General features: G+C 52.7%; 2 protein-coding genes across 2 annotated transcripts in view; one reads left to right on the top strand and one right to left on the bottom strand.

Moving 5' to 3' along the window:
- Positions 1-2247: 2247 nt before the first annotated feature.
- Positions 2248-7379, bottom strand: CHCHD1 (coiled-coil-helix-coiled-coil-helix domain containing 1). The gene is made up of 3 exons (XM_030570442.1): positions 7221-7379; positions 5320-5438; positions 2248-2685 (listed from the first exon to the last, which is right to left on the bottom strand). The coding sequence occupies exons 1-3, from the start codon at positions 7351-7353 to the stop codon at positions 2572-2574; spliced, it is 366 nt and encodes a 121-aa protein (XP_030426302.1). The 5' UTR covers positions 7354-7379; the 3' UTR covers positions 2248-2571.
- Positions 7352-15216, top strand: part of LOC115655213 (proline-rich extensin-like protein EPR1) — a 43744-nt gene continuing 35879 nt past the window's right edge. Inside the window, exons 1-2 of the mRNA XM_030570461.1 lie at positions 7352-7431; positions 7574-9859. Coding sequence (XP_030426321.1) covers positions 7352-7431; positions 7574-9859 — 2366 coding nt within the window. The remainder of the gene's footprint in view (positions 7432-7573; positions 9860-15216) is intronic.

Here is a 15216-nt window from a genome sequence, read left to right on the forward strand (position 1 = left end):
AGCAGACAGTGCAGTACAACTGCTAGCCATAGTCATCTCCTGGCTGCTTGCCAGAAGATAGTGCAGTATGACTAGGGAATGACCTGGCTGAGTCACTCCCATGTCTGCCCAGGTGCCTCTGGCCGACCTCACCGAGGTCGGCTAAAAGAGCACCCAGGAGTACGATGACGATGCACCGTCTGCTGCCAAAAGGCAATGAGCTGCTGCTGTGTAGCAATGCAGTCCCCCATCTGCCAGCACCCAGAAGACATACCGTGACGGTGAGCTGAGTGGGCTCCATGCTTGCCGTGGTATGGCATCTGCATAGGTGACCCAGGAAAAAAGGCACGAAACGATTGTCTGCTGTTGATTTCATGGAGGGAGAGAGAGGGGGGCCTGACGACATGTACCCAGAACCACCCGCAACATTATTTTTGCCCCATCAGGCATTGGGATCTCAACCAGAATTCCAATGGGCGATGGAGACTGCAGGATAGCTACTCACAGTGCAACACTCTGGAAGTCGCTGCTAGCCTTGGTACTGTGGACGCATTTTGTGTGGGGACACACACAATCGACTGTATAAAAAAAGATTTCTAAAAAAACAAATTCTATAAATTCGACCTAATTTCGTAGCGTAGACATACCCTGAGTAAGGGGCAGGAGGCTACGCTTAATACTAAAGGTTTTAGAGTACAGAGGAGACAGCAGTCGGGGGAGAGGTGATCTGAGATTTCACAGCCTCCTTGCTCCCAGCTTAGTGCACATTCTATTTAACTAAAGGGTATTTGGCAAGTCTCTCATCCACAGAACATTATCCAGCTTGGCAGTGCTGTGGGCCAAGGAGACCAACCCTGAAATGCAGAATGCACCACAAAATCCAGGCCATGTGAGAGGTGTGCCCTTACACACACAACTTCCTCCCTGGATCAGCAGGTAGGGACATCATCCTCTTCCTCTTTCAGATTACTCTTCAAGACCCATGATGCCAACAAGAAATGTCTGCCATCTTATACTGGCTAGGCTGTGGGACAATTCAATGCAACCAATGCTCATGAATTTATAGTTAAAGAAAGCCACAATTTGGAACTATCAGACTGAACAAAAATTCTCCAGTGGGAAGGGCACCAGACTGGGAATTGGGGACCTTGTTTCAATTCCTCAACCTACCCTGCTGTGTCATCTCTGATAAGTCACTTGGCCATTCTGTTCCTGATTCCTCTCTCACCACTTGTTTTGTCCTGTCCACGTGGAGTGTAAGCTGATTGGGGCAGGGTCTGTCTGTAAGTAAACTGTATAGCACAACAGGGACCTGATCTTGGTTGGGGCCTCTAGGCACTACTGTAATATAAGTAACAGCAAAAATGAATCTAGGTAATGTTATCTTATTACTGTTACACCTGTGCTATGCCCCCTCCCTCTTTCTATTGTCCACTAAGGCCATGCCTATACATACAGCGCTGCAGCAACCCAGTTGTACCGATACAACTGTGTGACTGCAGCGCGTCTGGTGAAGACTCTTTATGTTGAGGGGAGAACACTCTCTCATTGGCATAAAAAACCCCATCTCTGTGAGTGGCAGCAGCTATGTCGGTGGGAGAAGCACTCCTGTCGCCATAGCGCTGTGCACAAGCACTTATGTCGGTGTAACTTATGTCACTCAGGGGGGTGGTTTATTCAAACCACCAAGTGACATAAGTTATGTCAACTACAATAAGCTATCTAGGCCAGGTAGTGGGTCTTCTTGTTTGATGTTACCATAGTACGCTAAGAACAGAGCATGGCAAACCCTTTGGTTTTCCCCCCATGAAAAGCAGGTGGTTTAAACTAGAAGTACCTTGGTGGAAGTCACATTTGATTTCTCCCCCACCAATGTATTCTGTGGTTAAAAAGTGGGAAGGGATAGCTCAGTGGTTTGAGCATTGGCCTGCTAAACCCAGGATTGTGAGCTCAATCCTTGAGGGGGCCATTTAGGGATCTGGGGCAAAAATCTGTCTGGGGAGTGGTCCTGCTTTGAGCAGGGGGTTGGACTAGATGACCTCCTGAAGTCCCTTCAAACCCTGATATTCTATGAAAAAGGATGCTACTCTGGGAGTTGGTCCTGGATTTCTGTCATTCTTCATAGATTAATGGAAGGTTCAGAAATGTCAAGGACTAAGAGAAGAAAGATTAATAGACATCTGGTAAAGCATACCAGCAACTCAAGTCAGGCAGGAGGCTTGCTGTAGAGTCTGCAAGTGCTAACACACACAAGCACTGTTCACATCCTAGTTGTGAAAACAGTTCATTAATTTCATTCCTTAGAAGGTTTTATTTCACAATGAAGCAAGATTCAAGACCACATTATGGCTGAGTAACCCTTAGCAAACATCCATCCTGTCATCACAAGACCCTGTGACCCCATAGAACAATCTCAACTAATGGAGAAAGTGACCCCACCCCAAAGAAATGTTCAAGTCAAGAACCCCTAAGGAATGCTGACAGCCACTATAAGCCCCAAATGCTCACTGATCACTACTTTTAACTCCTTCTGCAAGGATGATACCAGCTTTAGCTACTGGTCTCCAGTTACTTGGGAAAGCAAGTCTTCCTTTAAAAATTATCTGTGATATTAGGGAACCTTCTCAGCAGTTTGTTCACTGTCTTTGGAGATAAGTTTCCCATCTGGCCCAGGGACTCCTGTTTAAGTCTTTCCTTGCGCTCCACCTGAAACACAAAGAATTAACCTCCTTTATTTGCTGAAGTGATTCAGACACATACCCCAACAATACTTGAGGTAATAGCTTTTATTGCACCAATTTCTGTTAGTGAGAGAGACAAACTTTCAAGCCACACAGAACTCTTCTTCAGATGTGAGAAAAGTACTCTGAGCATCACAGCTAAATGCAAAATGGAACAGACTATTTAGTGTACGTAGCTAGCATATAATGTAAGGAATCATTCAAGGTTGATTCAATGATCAACACCCCCCACAATGCATCTTTTAAGATCCATGGATCCTGCACATGCCAATCACAACATGTGGTGTATCTCATCCAGTGCACTAAATGCTCCAGATAAGAACAATGTGGGTGAAACCAGACAATCACTACGCTCTCTAATGAAGTCACACAGGAAAATGATAAAAAAAAAAAAAGCACCCCATCACCTGTGAGTGAACACCTTCCACAAAGCAATCACTCTATAGCTGACCTATCAGCGCTCACCCTCAAAGGAAGCACAACACTTTCAAAAGATGAGCCTGGGAGCTTAAATTCATAATTGCTAGACACTAAAAATCAGCCTTAAGAGAGACACTGGATTTATGGTTTACAATAGTGGTTCTCAAACTTTAGCAACCTGAGGACCTCCATTTTGATTTAAAAATTTTCAGGTACCCCCAAGTCCCCAGCTCAGCCCCAGACCCCGCCCCTACTCCACTCCTTCCCCCAAGGCCCCACCCCTGCCCCACCTCTTTCTACGCCCTCCCCATTCCCTTCCAGCATCTCCCGCATGCCAGGGAACAGTGTGCAGGAGGCACTGGGAGGGAGGAGAAAGTTGAGGGAGGGAGCGGGAAGAGTTAAACAGCAGGGGACCTGCAGCCCCTCTGGAGTAGCCTCCCAGACCCCCATTTGAGAAACGCTGTTTTACAACAATCTGTAACCCACTAACCCCCCTTTTAATCCTACGACTGCAGAGTTGTTAATGGATCATTCTACCTGTTCTCCTCAGAATATGTGCTAATTACTCATGCTAAACAATCTGTTCCATCTTGCCTTTAACTGTGCTGCTGAGAGTACCTTTTCCACACCTGAAGAAGAGCTCTGTGTGGCTTGAAAGCTTCTCTCTCTCCCCAACACAAGCTGGTCAAATAAAAGATTACCTTACCCACCTTGTCTCTCATTTGAAATTATGAAGTTAAAGAACATTGTCAACTTAAAAAAACCCCAAACATCTTTCAATTTTTTAGTTTACTATTCTTGTAAGTAACTTCCAGGTTTACTGAAACAGTACCAGTGTGGAGTTAAAGATATTGTTCTCTATTTTTCAATTTGTTTACTTTGTAATTTGACTGCTTTATATGTAGTCAGTTTCCTGTTTATGCGTGTCTTTCACACAGCAGAATGACTTAAAGGCAAGAGTAGTACATGAAACTATTTTTAGGAGGGTTTTTTTTAATACTGACTAGGTTTCAAATGTAATGTGTTCCTTTAGTAAGAACAGTCTTACTGTGTCTGTGCTTTACTTTATTGCTTTTGGATCCTCCCCTTTCTCCAAATTTCTCAGTTTTCGCCTCCATGGGGTGCTCATCACCCTGTGAAGTACTTTTTGGCTTGTTCCCCATAACCACAAGGATGGCTCTACAAGACTTCTTAATTTTCATTACCATTTTCAATACCAGAAGGTTTGGATTTCCATTGCTCTCCAGCGACAGATTAAGACCACCTATCCTATCACTACACATATAAGTGAACGTTTCTGAAGCCCAGGGTCAGATTGAGCAGGTACTGTCTGGTACACTGTACTAACACCAGTTGTCCATCAGCTCCGGTATTTCTGAAGTATCTGAACCTCTTTTTTAAAATAAATTTTCTAATCTTTATAGTTGAAAAAAGCCCCAAAACAACATAACAAACCTTATAACCTTCCATCATAGTTTAATTGTGTCTGAAGACAGTTTGGGCGTAATGGTTTTAATAGACATAACTGCCTTATGCATCCCAGTAGGTTGTTTACTAAGAAGACAGTCAAGCAGAAAAATCCAGCTATTCTGGCATTTGTGGGCAGAGCTTGGAGTCCAGTTCCACTGCATGCTCAATCTGCCCCTGTGTTGCACAGACATTCACCCATCTTTAGGAAACAACATTAACTCGCAAGTTTAAAAAGCAGATTGATCAGTCTGCAGCTCACTCTATTAGGGCTAATGGCAGGCCCAGAACTAATAGCACAGATTACTGGACATCACTTGCACCAAGAGTTTTACACCCCTCATTCAAAACTATCCCTTGGTGCAGAGGGGGAAAATGTTTTCTACATTTCCACTACTGCAGAGTCCATCGTTATCAGACTATAACTGTCATCAAAACCCCCTTTTATATTTTACTCAATATCTGTTTAGTTTGAAAGTGCAGCTGCTGTACTCATCAAAGGTTGGTAAACACGTAACTACTCACATCCAGATGCTCTCCGACACACAAGAAGCAATGCATATCTGATCTAATGTGGATCATCTCCCTCCCCCAGATCAGTACACTACAAATTAAATTGCATAGTGAGTGTCCTTGGCACTACTAAAAGAATAATTGAGGGCTTCCTCCCTCCCTGCCACTAATTTAAGACAACCAAAGAGACTTTAATTACATCTGTCTTTGCCACACAGTCATAGAATGTCTGGATTTCCTTGGCACAAGCTGCATCATTGAACTCATTCTGCTTCCAGCAAGCCATCAGTAATGACATCTCTGTAGTACACGTTGCCTCTGGAAGGAAGAGATACCTCGGTAAGAAAATCTCAGTTATTCAGGAACATTTCACATTAACAGCCTGTGTATTGCATAACCCCCAGGAGACAGGGATAAAACAAGTAGGTGGAGAGAGGGGCAGAGGAAAAAAAAACAACACAGGAGAGAAGAAATCTCAGCATCACTTTGCTCACAGCAAGATGCTATGCACCCCTTTCAGTCCAAGGATCTGAGCCATTGCAGTTATCTGATATCCAATCAGTTTTAGTGATGTCTAGCATTTACACAGTGTTTTGTGCATAACATACTTTAGAGACACACATCAGGTTTCTGGATACCCCAGAAGCTGCCTAAAATTAGGGCCATGATTTGAGGAAGTAATAGTTTGGCCTTCAGCCTTTTGCCATCCATCCAAAGGGGGTTCTTACCAAGTTTCAAAGACACTTTTCTTATGCATATTTTATAAACACTGAGTGAGCACCCTATGGGTATTTAATGATCCAAGTGTGGAATTTGCTCCCTCTGACTGTTTGCACTGTGACCTGGCCTAGGACTAAGTGTTTCAATCAATCATTTGTTTTATGTAGGTCTCTCCATATGGCAGACTGGATGATGGGTGTGGGATGGCTATTATCATTTTTCCTTGCAGACCAGAAAGGCTGATGATACAGGCAACAAAAATGATTAGGGGGCTGGAGCAAATAACTTATGAGGAGAGGCTGAGGGAACTGGGATTGTTTAGTCTGCAGAAGAGACAAATGAGGGGGGATTTGATAGCTGCTTTCAACTATCTGAAAGGGGGTTCCAAAGAGGAGGGATCTAAACTGTTCTCAATGGTACCAGATGACAGGACAAGGAGTAATGGTTTCAAGTTGCAGTGGAGCAGGTTTAGGTTGGATATTAGGAAAAACTTTTTCACTAGGAGGGTGGTGAAGCACTGGAATGGGTCACCTAGGGAGGTGGTGGAATCTCCTTCCTTAGAGGTTTTTAAGGTCAGGCTTGACAAAGCCCTGGCTGGGATGATTTAGTTGGGAATTGGTCCTGCTTTGAGCAGAGGGTTGGACTAGATGACCTCCTGAGGTCCCTTCTAACCGTGATATTCTATACATAATGCACACAGCAGCTGGCACATAAGTAAATCCATTTGTTCATGACTGAATACCAGTGATATCATAGAAGAAATGGCAGATAATAAATTAAATTACTTATATTATGCTTCTCTTTACATAAGAGCATTTAAGAACATAAGATACTAGATCATTCTTATGGGCCCCTACATAAATCCTTCATATTAAGAATTCTCTCCCCAGAGACAGCTACACTGCACCAGCAGCAACCTCTTCAGTCCAAAGGGGGTTTCATAAAGATTAAAAGTGATAAGCCACTGGAAGAAGGAGCATCATCACCCAAACTGCTGTTTCTCCACATTTTCATGCTGGCGACGCCTTCTTCAAAGCCAAACATTTTCAGTCACCTTACATTTAAAAATGCGGTTGTAGTAAATGTATCAACAACACGCCTCTCTCTCTTGTGTGGGTGCAGGCACACATGCTTGGAGCAGCTCACAGACAATACTCCGTGCCCCCCACCCCCCCTCGCCTGCATCCACAGATGGCAGGGCAGGAGGGAGCCCTGTGAGCACCTAATCTAGCCCAGCCCCAGGCTGTGAGACACAGGCCAGAGAAACGCCCCACAGGAATTCCCGGGGCAGACGCCTGGTCTCCAGCTAACGGCTGCCAGGAGGGAGGTTTGCTTTGCCGGACACCTGGGTCCCGCCGGGCGGGCCGGCCCCGCACTCACCTCCCAGGCGCAGGCGGCGGTTCGCCACCTGGTTGGCCAGCACCAGCGGGCGGGTGGGGCGCACAGCGGGAGCCCGCCGCTTCCGCCCGGCTGCCAATCGCCGGAACCAAGCCGGGTACACGGGCGCCGCCATGGCCCTCGCGACGGGCCGTAAAAAGACAGAGACCCGGTCCCTCCGGTCCCACGTGACCCCCGTTCCGACTCGCGAGAAGTGACAGACCCGGTTCCACGCCCATCCCAGCCCCAGGGCAGCCGGGCCTCGCTCCGCCCCTTCTCAGCGCTCTCCAGCGCCCCCTGCCTCCGGCCGCGCCGCGTTCGCAACGTGCGTCGCTGACTCCGCCACCCGCCTGCAGCCCTGCTGTGCCCCGCCGCCTGCATCCCGCCTCTGTACCACCCCCTGCAGCCCTGCTGTGCCCCGCCGCCTGCATCCTGCCTCTGTACCACCCCCTGCAGCCCTGCCGTGCCCCCCACCTGCATCCCGCCTCTGTACCACCCGCCTGCAGCCCTGCCGTGCCCCCCACCTGCATCCCGCCTCTGTACCACCCGCCTGCATCCCGCCTCTGTACCACCCCCTGCAGCCCTGCTGTGCCCCGCCGCCTGCATCCCGCCTCTGTACCACCCGCCTGCAGCCCTGCTGTGCCCCGCCGCCTGCATCCCGCCTCTGTACCACCCCCCTGCAGCCCTGCCGTGCCCCGCCGCCTGCATCCCGCCTCTGTACCACCCCCTGCAGCCCTGCCGTGCCCCGCCGCCTGCATCCCGCCTCTGTACCACCCGCCTGCAGCCCTGCCGTGCCCCGCCGCCTGCATCCCGCCTCTGTACCACCCCCTGCAGCCCTGCCGTGCCCCGCTGCCTGCATCCCGCCTCTGTACCACCCGCCTGCAGCCCTGCCGTGCCCCGCCGCCTGCATCCCGCCTCTGTACCACCCGCCTGCAGCCCTGCCGTGCCCCGCCGCCTGCATCCCGCCTCTGTACCACCCCCCTGCAGCCCTGCCGTGCCCCGCCGCCTGCATCCCGCCTCTGTACCACCCCCCTGCAGCCCTGCCGTGCCCCGCCGCCTGCATCCCGCCTCTGTACCACCCCCCTGCAGCCCTGCTGTGCCCCGCCGCCTGCATCCTGCCTCTGTACCACCCCCCTGCAGCCCTGCCGTTCCCCCCACCTGCATCCCGCCTCTGTACCACCCGCCTGCAGCCCTGCCGTGCCCCGCCGCCTGCATCCCGCCTCTGTACCACCTGCCTGCAGCCCTGCCGTGCCCCGCCGCCTGCATCCCGCCTCTGTACCACCCACCTGCAGCCCTGCCGTTCCCCCCACCTGCATCCCACCTCTGTACCACCCGCCTGCAGCCCTGCCGTGCCCCGCCGCCTGCATCCCGCCTCTGTACCACCCACCTGCAGCCCTGCTGTGCCCCGCCGCCTGCATCCCGCCTCTGTACCACCCCCTGCAGCCCTGCTGTGCCCCGCCGCCTGCATCCCGCCTCTGTACCACCCGCCTGCAGCCCTACTGTGCCTCGCCACCTGCATCCCGCCTCTGTACCACCCCCTGCAGCCCTGCTGTGCCCCGCCGCCTGCATCCCGCCTCTGTACCACCCCCCTGCAGCCCTGTTGTGCCCCGCCACCTGCATCCCGCCTCTGTACCACCCCCCTGCAGCCCTGCCGTGCCCCCCACCTGCATCCCGCCTCTGTACCACCCCCTGCAGCCCTACCGTGTCCCCCACCTGCATCCCGCCTCTGTACCATCCGCCTGCAGCCCTGCTGTGCCCCGCCGCCTGCAGCCCGCCTCTGTTCCACCCCCTGCAGCCCTGCTGTGCCTCGCCACCTGCAGCCCGCCTCTGTACCACCGCCCTGCAGCCCTGCCGTGCCTCGCCACCTGCATCCCGCCTCTGTACCACCCCCCTGCAGCCCTGCCGTGCCCCGCCGCCTGCAGCCCGCCTCTGTACCACCCCCTGCAGCCCTGCCGTGCCCCGCCGCCTGCAGCCCGCCTCTGTACCACCCCCCTGCAGCCCTGCCGTGCCTCGCCGCCTGCAGCCCGCCTCTGTACCACCCCCCTGCAGCCCTGCCGTGCCCCGCCGCCTGCAGCCCGCCTCTGTACCACCCCCTGCAGCCCTGCCGTGCCTCGCCGCCTGCAGCCCGCCTCTGTACCACCCCCCTGCAGCCCTGCCGTGCCCCGCCGCCTGCAGCCCGCCTCTGTACCACCCGCCTGCAGCCCTGCCGTGCCCCGCCGCCTGCAGCCCGCCTCTGTACCACCCGCCTGCAGCCCTGCCGTGCCCCCCACCTGCATCCTGCCTCTGTACCACCCGCCTGCAGCCCTGCCGTGCCCCGCCGCCTGCATCCCGCCTCTGTACCACCCGCCTGCAGCCCTGCCGTGCCCCGCCGCCTGCAGCCCGCCTCTGTACCACCCCCCTGCAGCCCTGCCGTGCCCCGCCGCCTGCATCCCGCCTCTGTACCACCCCCCTGCAGCCCTGCCGTGCCCCGCCGCCTGCAGCCCGCCTCTGTACCACCCCCCTGCAGCCCTGCCGTGCCCCGCCGCCTGCACCCCGCCTCTGTACCACCCGCCTGCAGCCCTGCCGTGCCCCGCCGCCTGCATCCCGCCTCTGTACCACCCGCCTGCAGCCCTGCCGTGCCCCGCCGCCTGCATCCCGCCTCTGTACCACCCGCCTGCAGCCCTGCTGTGCCCCCCACCTGCATCCCGCCTCTGTACCACCCGCCTGCAGCCCTGCTGTGCCCCGCCGCCTGCATCCCGCCTCTGTACCACCCCCCTGCAGCCCTGCTGTGCCCCGCCGCCTGCATCCCGCCTCTGTACCACCCCCCTGCAGCCCTGCCGTGCCCCGCCGCCTGCATCCCGCCTCTGTACCACCCCCCTGCAGCCCTGTTGTGCCCCGCCACCTGCATCCCGCCTCTGTACCACCCCCCTGCAGCCCTGCCGTGCCCCCCACCTGCATCCCGCCTCTGTACCACCCGCCTGCAGCCCTGCCGTGCCCCGCCGCCTGCATCCCGCCTCTGTACTACCCCCCTGCAGCGCCCCCCACCTGCATATCCCACGCCCGAAGCACTGCCACCTGCATCCCGCTTCTGTACCCTCCCCCCCGGCAGCCCCGCCATGCCCCCCACCTGCATATCCCACCCCCACAGCACTGCCACCTGCATCCCACCTCTGTACCCCCGCCTGCAGCCCTGCCGTGTCCCGCCACCTGCATCCCGCCTCTGTACCCCCTGCCTGCAGCCCTGCCGTGTCCCGCCACGTGCATCCCGCCTCTGTACTCTCTGCCTGCAGCCCTGCCGTGCCTCGCCACCTGCATCCCGCCTCTGTACCCCCCACCTGCAGCCCTGTCGTGCCCTGCCATGTGCATCCTGCCTCTGTACCCCCCGCCTGCAGCCCTGCTGTGTCCCGCCACCTGCATCCCACCTCTGTACTCCCCGCCTGCAGCCCTGCCGTGCCCCACCACGTGCATCCTGCCTCTGTACCCCCGCCTGCAGCCCTGCCGTGCCCCGCCACGTGCATCCCGCTTCTGTACGCACCCCTGCCATGCCCCACCACCTGCATCCCGCCTCTGTACCCCCTGCCTGCAGTCCTGCCGTGTCCCACCACCTGCATCCTGCCTCTGTACCCCCTGCCTGCAGCCCTGCTGTGTCCCGCCACCTGCATCCTGCCTCCATGCCCCCCACCTGCATTTCCCACCCCCGCAGCACTGTCATGTGCATCCCTCCTTCGTGCCCCCTGCCTGCATCCTCCCACCCCCCCAGCCCTGTTGTGCCCTGCCTGCTACATGCATCCTGCCTCTGTGCCCCCACCTGCGCCCCCATGCCCGCAGCCCTGCCACATGCATCCTGCCTCTGTGCCCCACACCTCCATCCCCCATCCTGCCACAGTCCTGCCATGACCCGCCACATGTATCCTATCTCCGTGCCCCCTGCCCGCACTGCCTACCCCTACTGTGCCCTGCCTCATGCATCCCTCCTCTGTACTTCCCGCCTGCCTCCCCCACAGCCCTGCCATGTCCAACCATGTGCATCCTGCATCCATGCCCCTCCCCTGCATAGACTCATAGACTTTAAGGTCAGAAGGGACCATTATGATCATCTAGTCTGATCTCCTGCACAAAGCAGGCCACAGAATCCTACTCATCCACTTCTATAACAAAAGCCCCTAACCTATGTCTGAGTTATTGAAGTCTTCAAATTGTGGTTTGAAGACCTCAAGCTGCAGAGAATCCACCAGCAAGTGACCCATGCCCCACGCTGCAGAGGAAGGCGAAAAATCTCTAGGGCCCCTGCCAATCTGCCCCAGAGGAAAATTCCCTCCCGACTCCAAATATGGCGATCAGCTAAACTCTGAGCAAGACTCACCAGCCAGCACCCAGGAAAGAATTCTCTGCAGTAACTCAGATCCCATCCCATATAACATCCCATCACAGACCACTGGGCATACTTATCTGCTGATAATCAAAGATCAATTGCCAAAATTAATTACCAAAATTAGGCTATCCCATCACACCATCCCTTCCATAAACTTATCAAGCTTAGTCTTAAAGCCAGATATGTCTTTTGCCACCACTACTCCCCTTGGAAGGTGTTATATCCTTGGGGGCAGCCAGTTTAGGAAGAAATCACTTGAGGCAGAGAGCAGACAGCTAACAAAACTAGAATTTATTTACAAACACAGAGCTCGCCTAACTGGCCGAAGCTGGGTGGGCTATCCCCTAATAATCCAACTCAGTTGCCATAGGAACAAAAACCATGACAGCCAAATACACAACATATTCCTCTCCCCCTAATAAGAACATCCCCTAAATAAAACACACACTAGACTAGAGAAGGAGGGTAGACTGCCTCCATTCCCGGCTAAACCCTGGGGATTATTTTGTCCCATAACCGTGGGTTCGCCCTAGCTAAAGATCCAGCCAATGAGGAGGCCTTCTGTCTCTAGGTGGATTACAGCGAACTTCTGGTGTTGTTGCACCCGAAAGTACCATGGGCTCAGGGTCCGCAGCACGAACAGGTGAGGAGGTGGTATCAGCTTGTGCTGGGCAAAAGGGTCTCTAAGCCGTCAGCAGTAATGGAGGAGAACAGTCAGGAACAGGTGATTCATGATTCGGTGTCTCTCCAGAAGAGGTGAAGTCAGACCACTCAACTGCAAATGTGTCCTGAGGACTGGCATGACCTGGCAACAGCTGATTTACATGTCGCCCCCAGGTAAGATTCTCTGCAGTCCGGACTGTGTAGGAAACAGGTCCTGTTTGAGTGATGATCGTGGCAGGGACCCATTTAGCTCTGGAAGTATAATTCCGAGCCAAAACTGGCTGTCCCAGGCTAAAGGTTCGGTCTTTTGCTCTGGGTGCCCGTCTGATGACTTGATATTGCTGCTGATGTTGCACAATTTGTCGGGGTTCAGAAGGTTTCAGCAGATGAAAGCAAGTGCACAGCTGTCGTCCCATCATTAGAAAGGCCGGGGATGCCTGGATCGTAGCATGAGGTGTGTTTCTGTAGGAAAGTAAGAAGGTATCCAGACGCTTTTGAATGGAGTGTTGTCCCCTTGCTGATTTCAAAGCGTGTTTCATTGTCTGCACAAATCTTTCAGCTAATCCGTTGGTGGATGGATGATATGGTGCTGACGTGATGTGGTGTATCCCATTTACCTTCATAAAATTTTGAAACTCCTGAGAGACGAACTGCGGTCCATTGTCGCTCACAAGTTGTTCTGGCAGACCGAAATGACTAAAGAGTCCCCGTAGTTTTTGGATAGTAATCTCTGCAGTAGTGGACTGCATTAGAGAGACTTCTGGCCATTTAGTATGGGCATCTACTGCCACCAAGAACATGCTTCCTTCAAGGGGGCCAGCGAAGTCAATGTGAATATGTTGCCATGGGTTTTCAGGCCAGTCCCATGGGTGTCAGGGTGCCCACTGGGGTGCATTCCTCACACCCTGACATGACATACAAGCTTTTGCTTCAATAGCACTGTCCAATCCAGGCCACCAAAAATAGCTTCGTGCAATTTCCTTCATGCGCACTATTCCACAGTGACCGGAATGTAGCTGTTCTAACATCTGTGATCTCAGTGGTGGTGGAATAATGACACTTCTCCCCTACAACAAACAACCAGATTGGACCGATAACTCCGTCCTCCTGGACATGTAGGTAACAAGGTCGGGTGAGACCGGAGAGGTTTGTCGAGATTTTCCATGCATCACCAGATCCATAACTTGGGACAATACTGGGTCAACACGAGTTGCCTTCTTTATCTGAGTAGCAGTGATGGGTGTATTCTCTACCTGTTCAAAGTAGAAGATTTCCTTTTGGGCATTTTCTTGATGTTTGACCGGCAAAGGCAACCTTGAGAGGCCATCTGCATTGCCGTGCAGAGTGGATTTCTGATATTTGATTTCATATGTGTGTGCTGAAAGTAACAATGCCCAGCGTTGCATACGACTAGCAGCTAATGGGGGAATGCCTGTGTAGGGTCCAAAAATTGACGTCAGAGGTCGATGGTCTGTGAGAAGAGTAAACTTTCGCCCAAACAGGTAGTGATGAAACTTCCGAATTCCAAAAACAATTCCTAATGCCTCACGTTCTATTTGGGCGTAATTAGTTTCTGCTTTGCTTAGAGTGCATGAAGCAAAAGCAATAGGTCTCTCTTCTCCCGAAAGCATAATGTGTGATACGACTGCTCCCACTCCATAAGGGCAGGCATCGCAGGCCAATTGTAGGGGTAAGGATGGCTCAAAGTGCGTTAGAACTTTAGAATTTAACAATGCATCCTTAGCTTTGTTAAATGCAACATCACAGGCTTCAGTCCACTTCCAGGCCTTGTTCTGCCCCAGTGGCTCATGAAGTGATTTTAGCAGTGTGGCTAACTGTGAGATGAACTTTCCATAATAGTTCAGTAGTCCTAGAAATGAGCGCATCTGGCTTACATTTCGAGGTGGGGGAGCCTCCACAATAGCTTTAACTTTTGCAGGGGCCTTATGAAGACCTGCAGAATCAGTGATATGTACCAAATATTCAACAGAGGGCTCGAAGAATTCACACTTGTCTTTGCGAACTCGTAGGCCATACTCTTCCAGTCTTTGTAGGGTAGCCTCTAAATTCTTTAAGTGATCCTCTTCATTCCTTCCAGTGACCAGGATATCATCCAGATAGCACTGAACTCCTGACAAGCCACACAAGATCTGGTCCATAGCCCTCTGGAACAGGGCGGGAGCAGACGTTATTCCGAAGGGTAGGTGACAGTATCAATAAAGCCCCTTATGAGTCACAATAGTCAACAGCTCTTGGGACTTTTCATCGACGTGCATCTGTAAATATGCTTGACTCAGATCAATCTTACTGAACTTTTGTCCCCCAGCCAGGCCTGCGAAGAGGTCATCGATGCGGGGAAGCGGGTATTGCTCTGCACACAACACTGGGTTGACAGTGACTTTAAAATCACCGCAAATCCAGAGAGAGCCATCTTTCTTCACTATTGGAACGATAGGAGTGGCCCATGAGCTATGGGTAACTGGTATTAGGACTCCATGGGTGACCAGGCGCTCCAGGTCTGCTTCAACTTTTGGCCTGATGGCATATGGCACAGTTCGGGCTTTCAGATATTTTGGTGGACTGTCAGATTTAATGTTCAATGTCACAGTGATTCCCTTCATATTTCCCAAATCATCTCCAAAAACAGCAGCATGTTTCCTTAGTATAGGGGTTAAACTGGTTTCTTCTTTAGTCATCCGGTGCACTTCTGCCCAGTTCAGCTGAATCTTCCTAAGCCAAGACCTACCCATTAAGGCTAGATAGTTACCTCTCACCACAAACAGTGGCAATTTAGCAGCCTGTCCATTGAGCTCCACCTTAACATCAATAGTGCCCAACATGGGCACAGCTTCTCCCGTATATGTCTTCAGAACAGTTTTTGTTGCCTTAAGCGGAAGATGCTGTAGCTTTTCTTTATACACAGTCTCGGAGACCAGCGAGACGGCTGCACCGGTGTCCAGTTCCATGCGTATAGGTTTGCCATTC

This window comes from Gopherus evgoodei, chromosome 7, assembly GCF_007399415.2.
Source record: "Gopherus evgoodei ecotype Sinaloan lineage chromosome 7, rGopEvg1_v1.p, whole genome shotgun sequence".
Classification (NCBI taxonomy): Eukaryota; Metazoa; Chordata; order Testudines; family Testudinidae; genus Gopherus; species Gopherus evgoodei.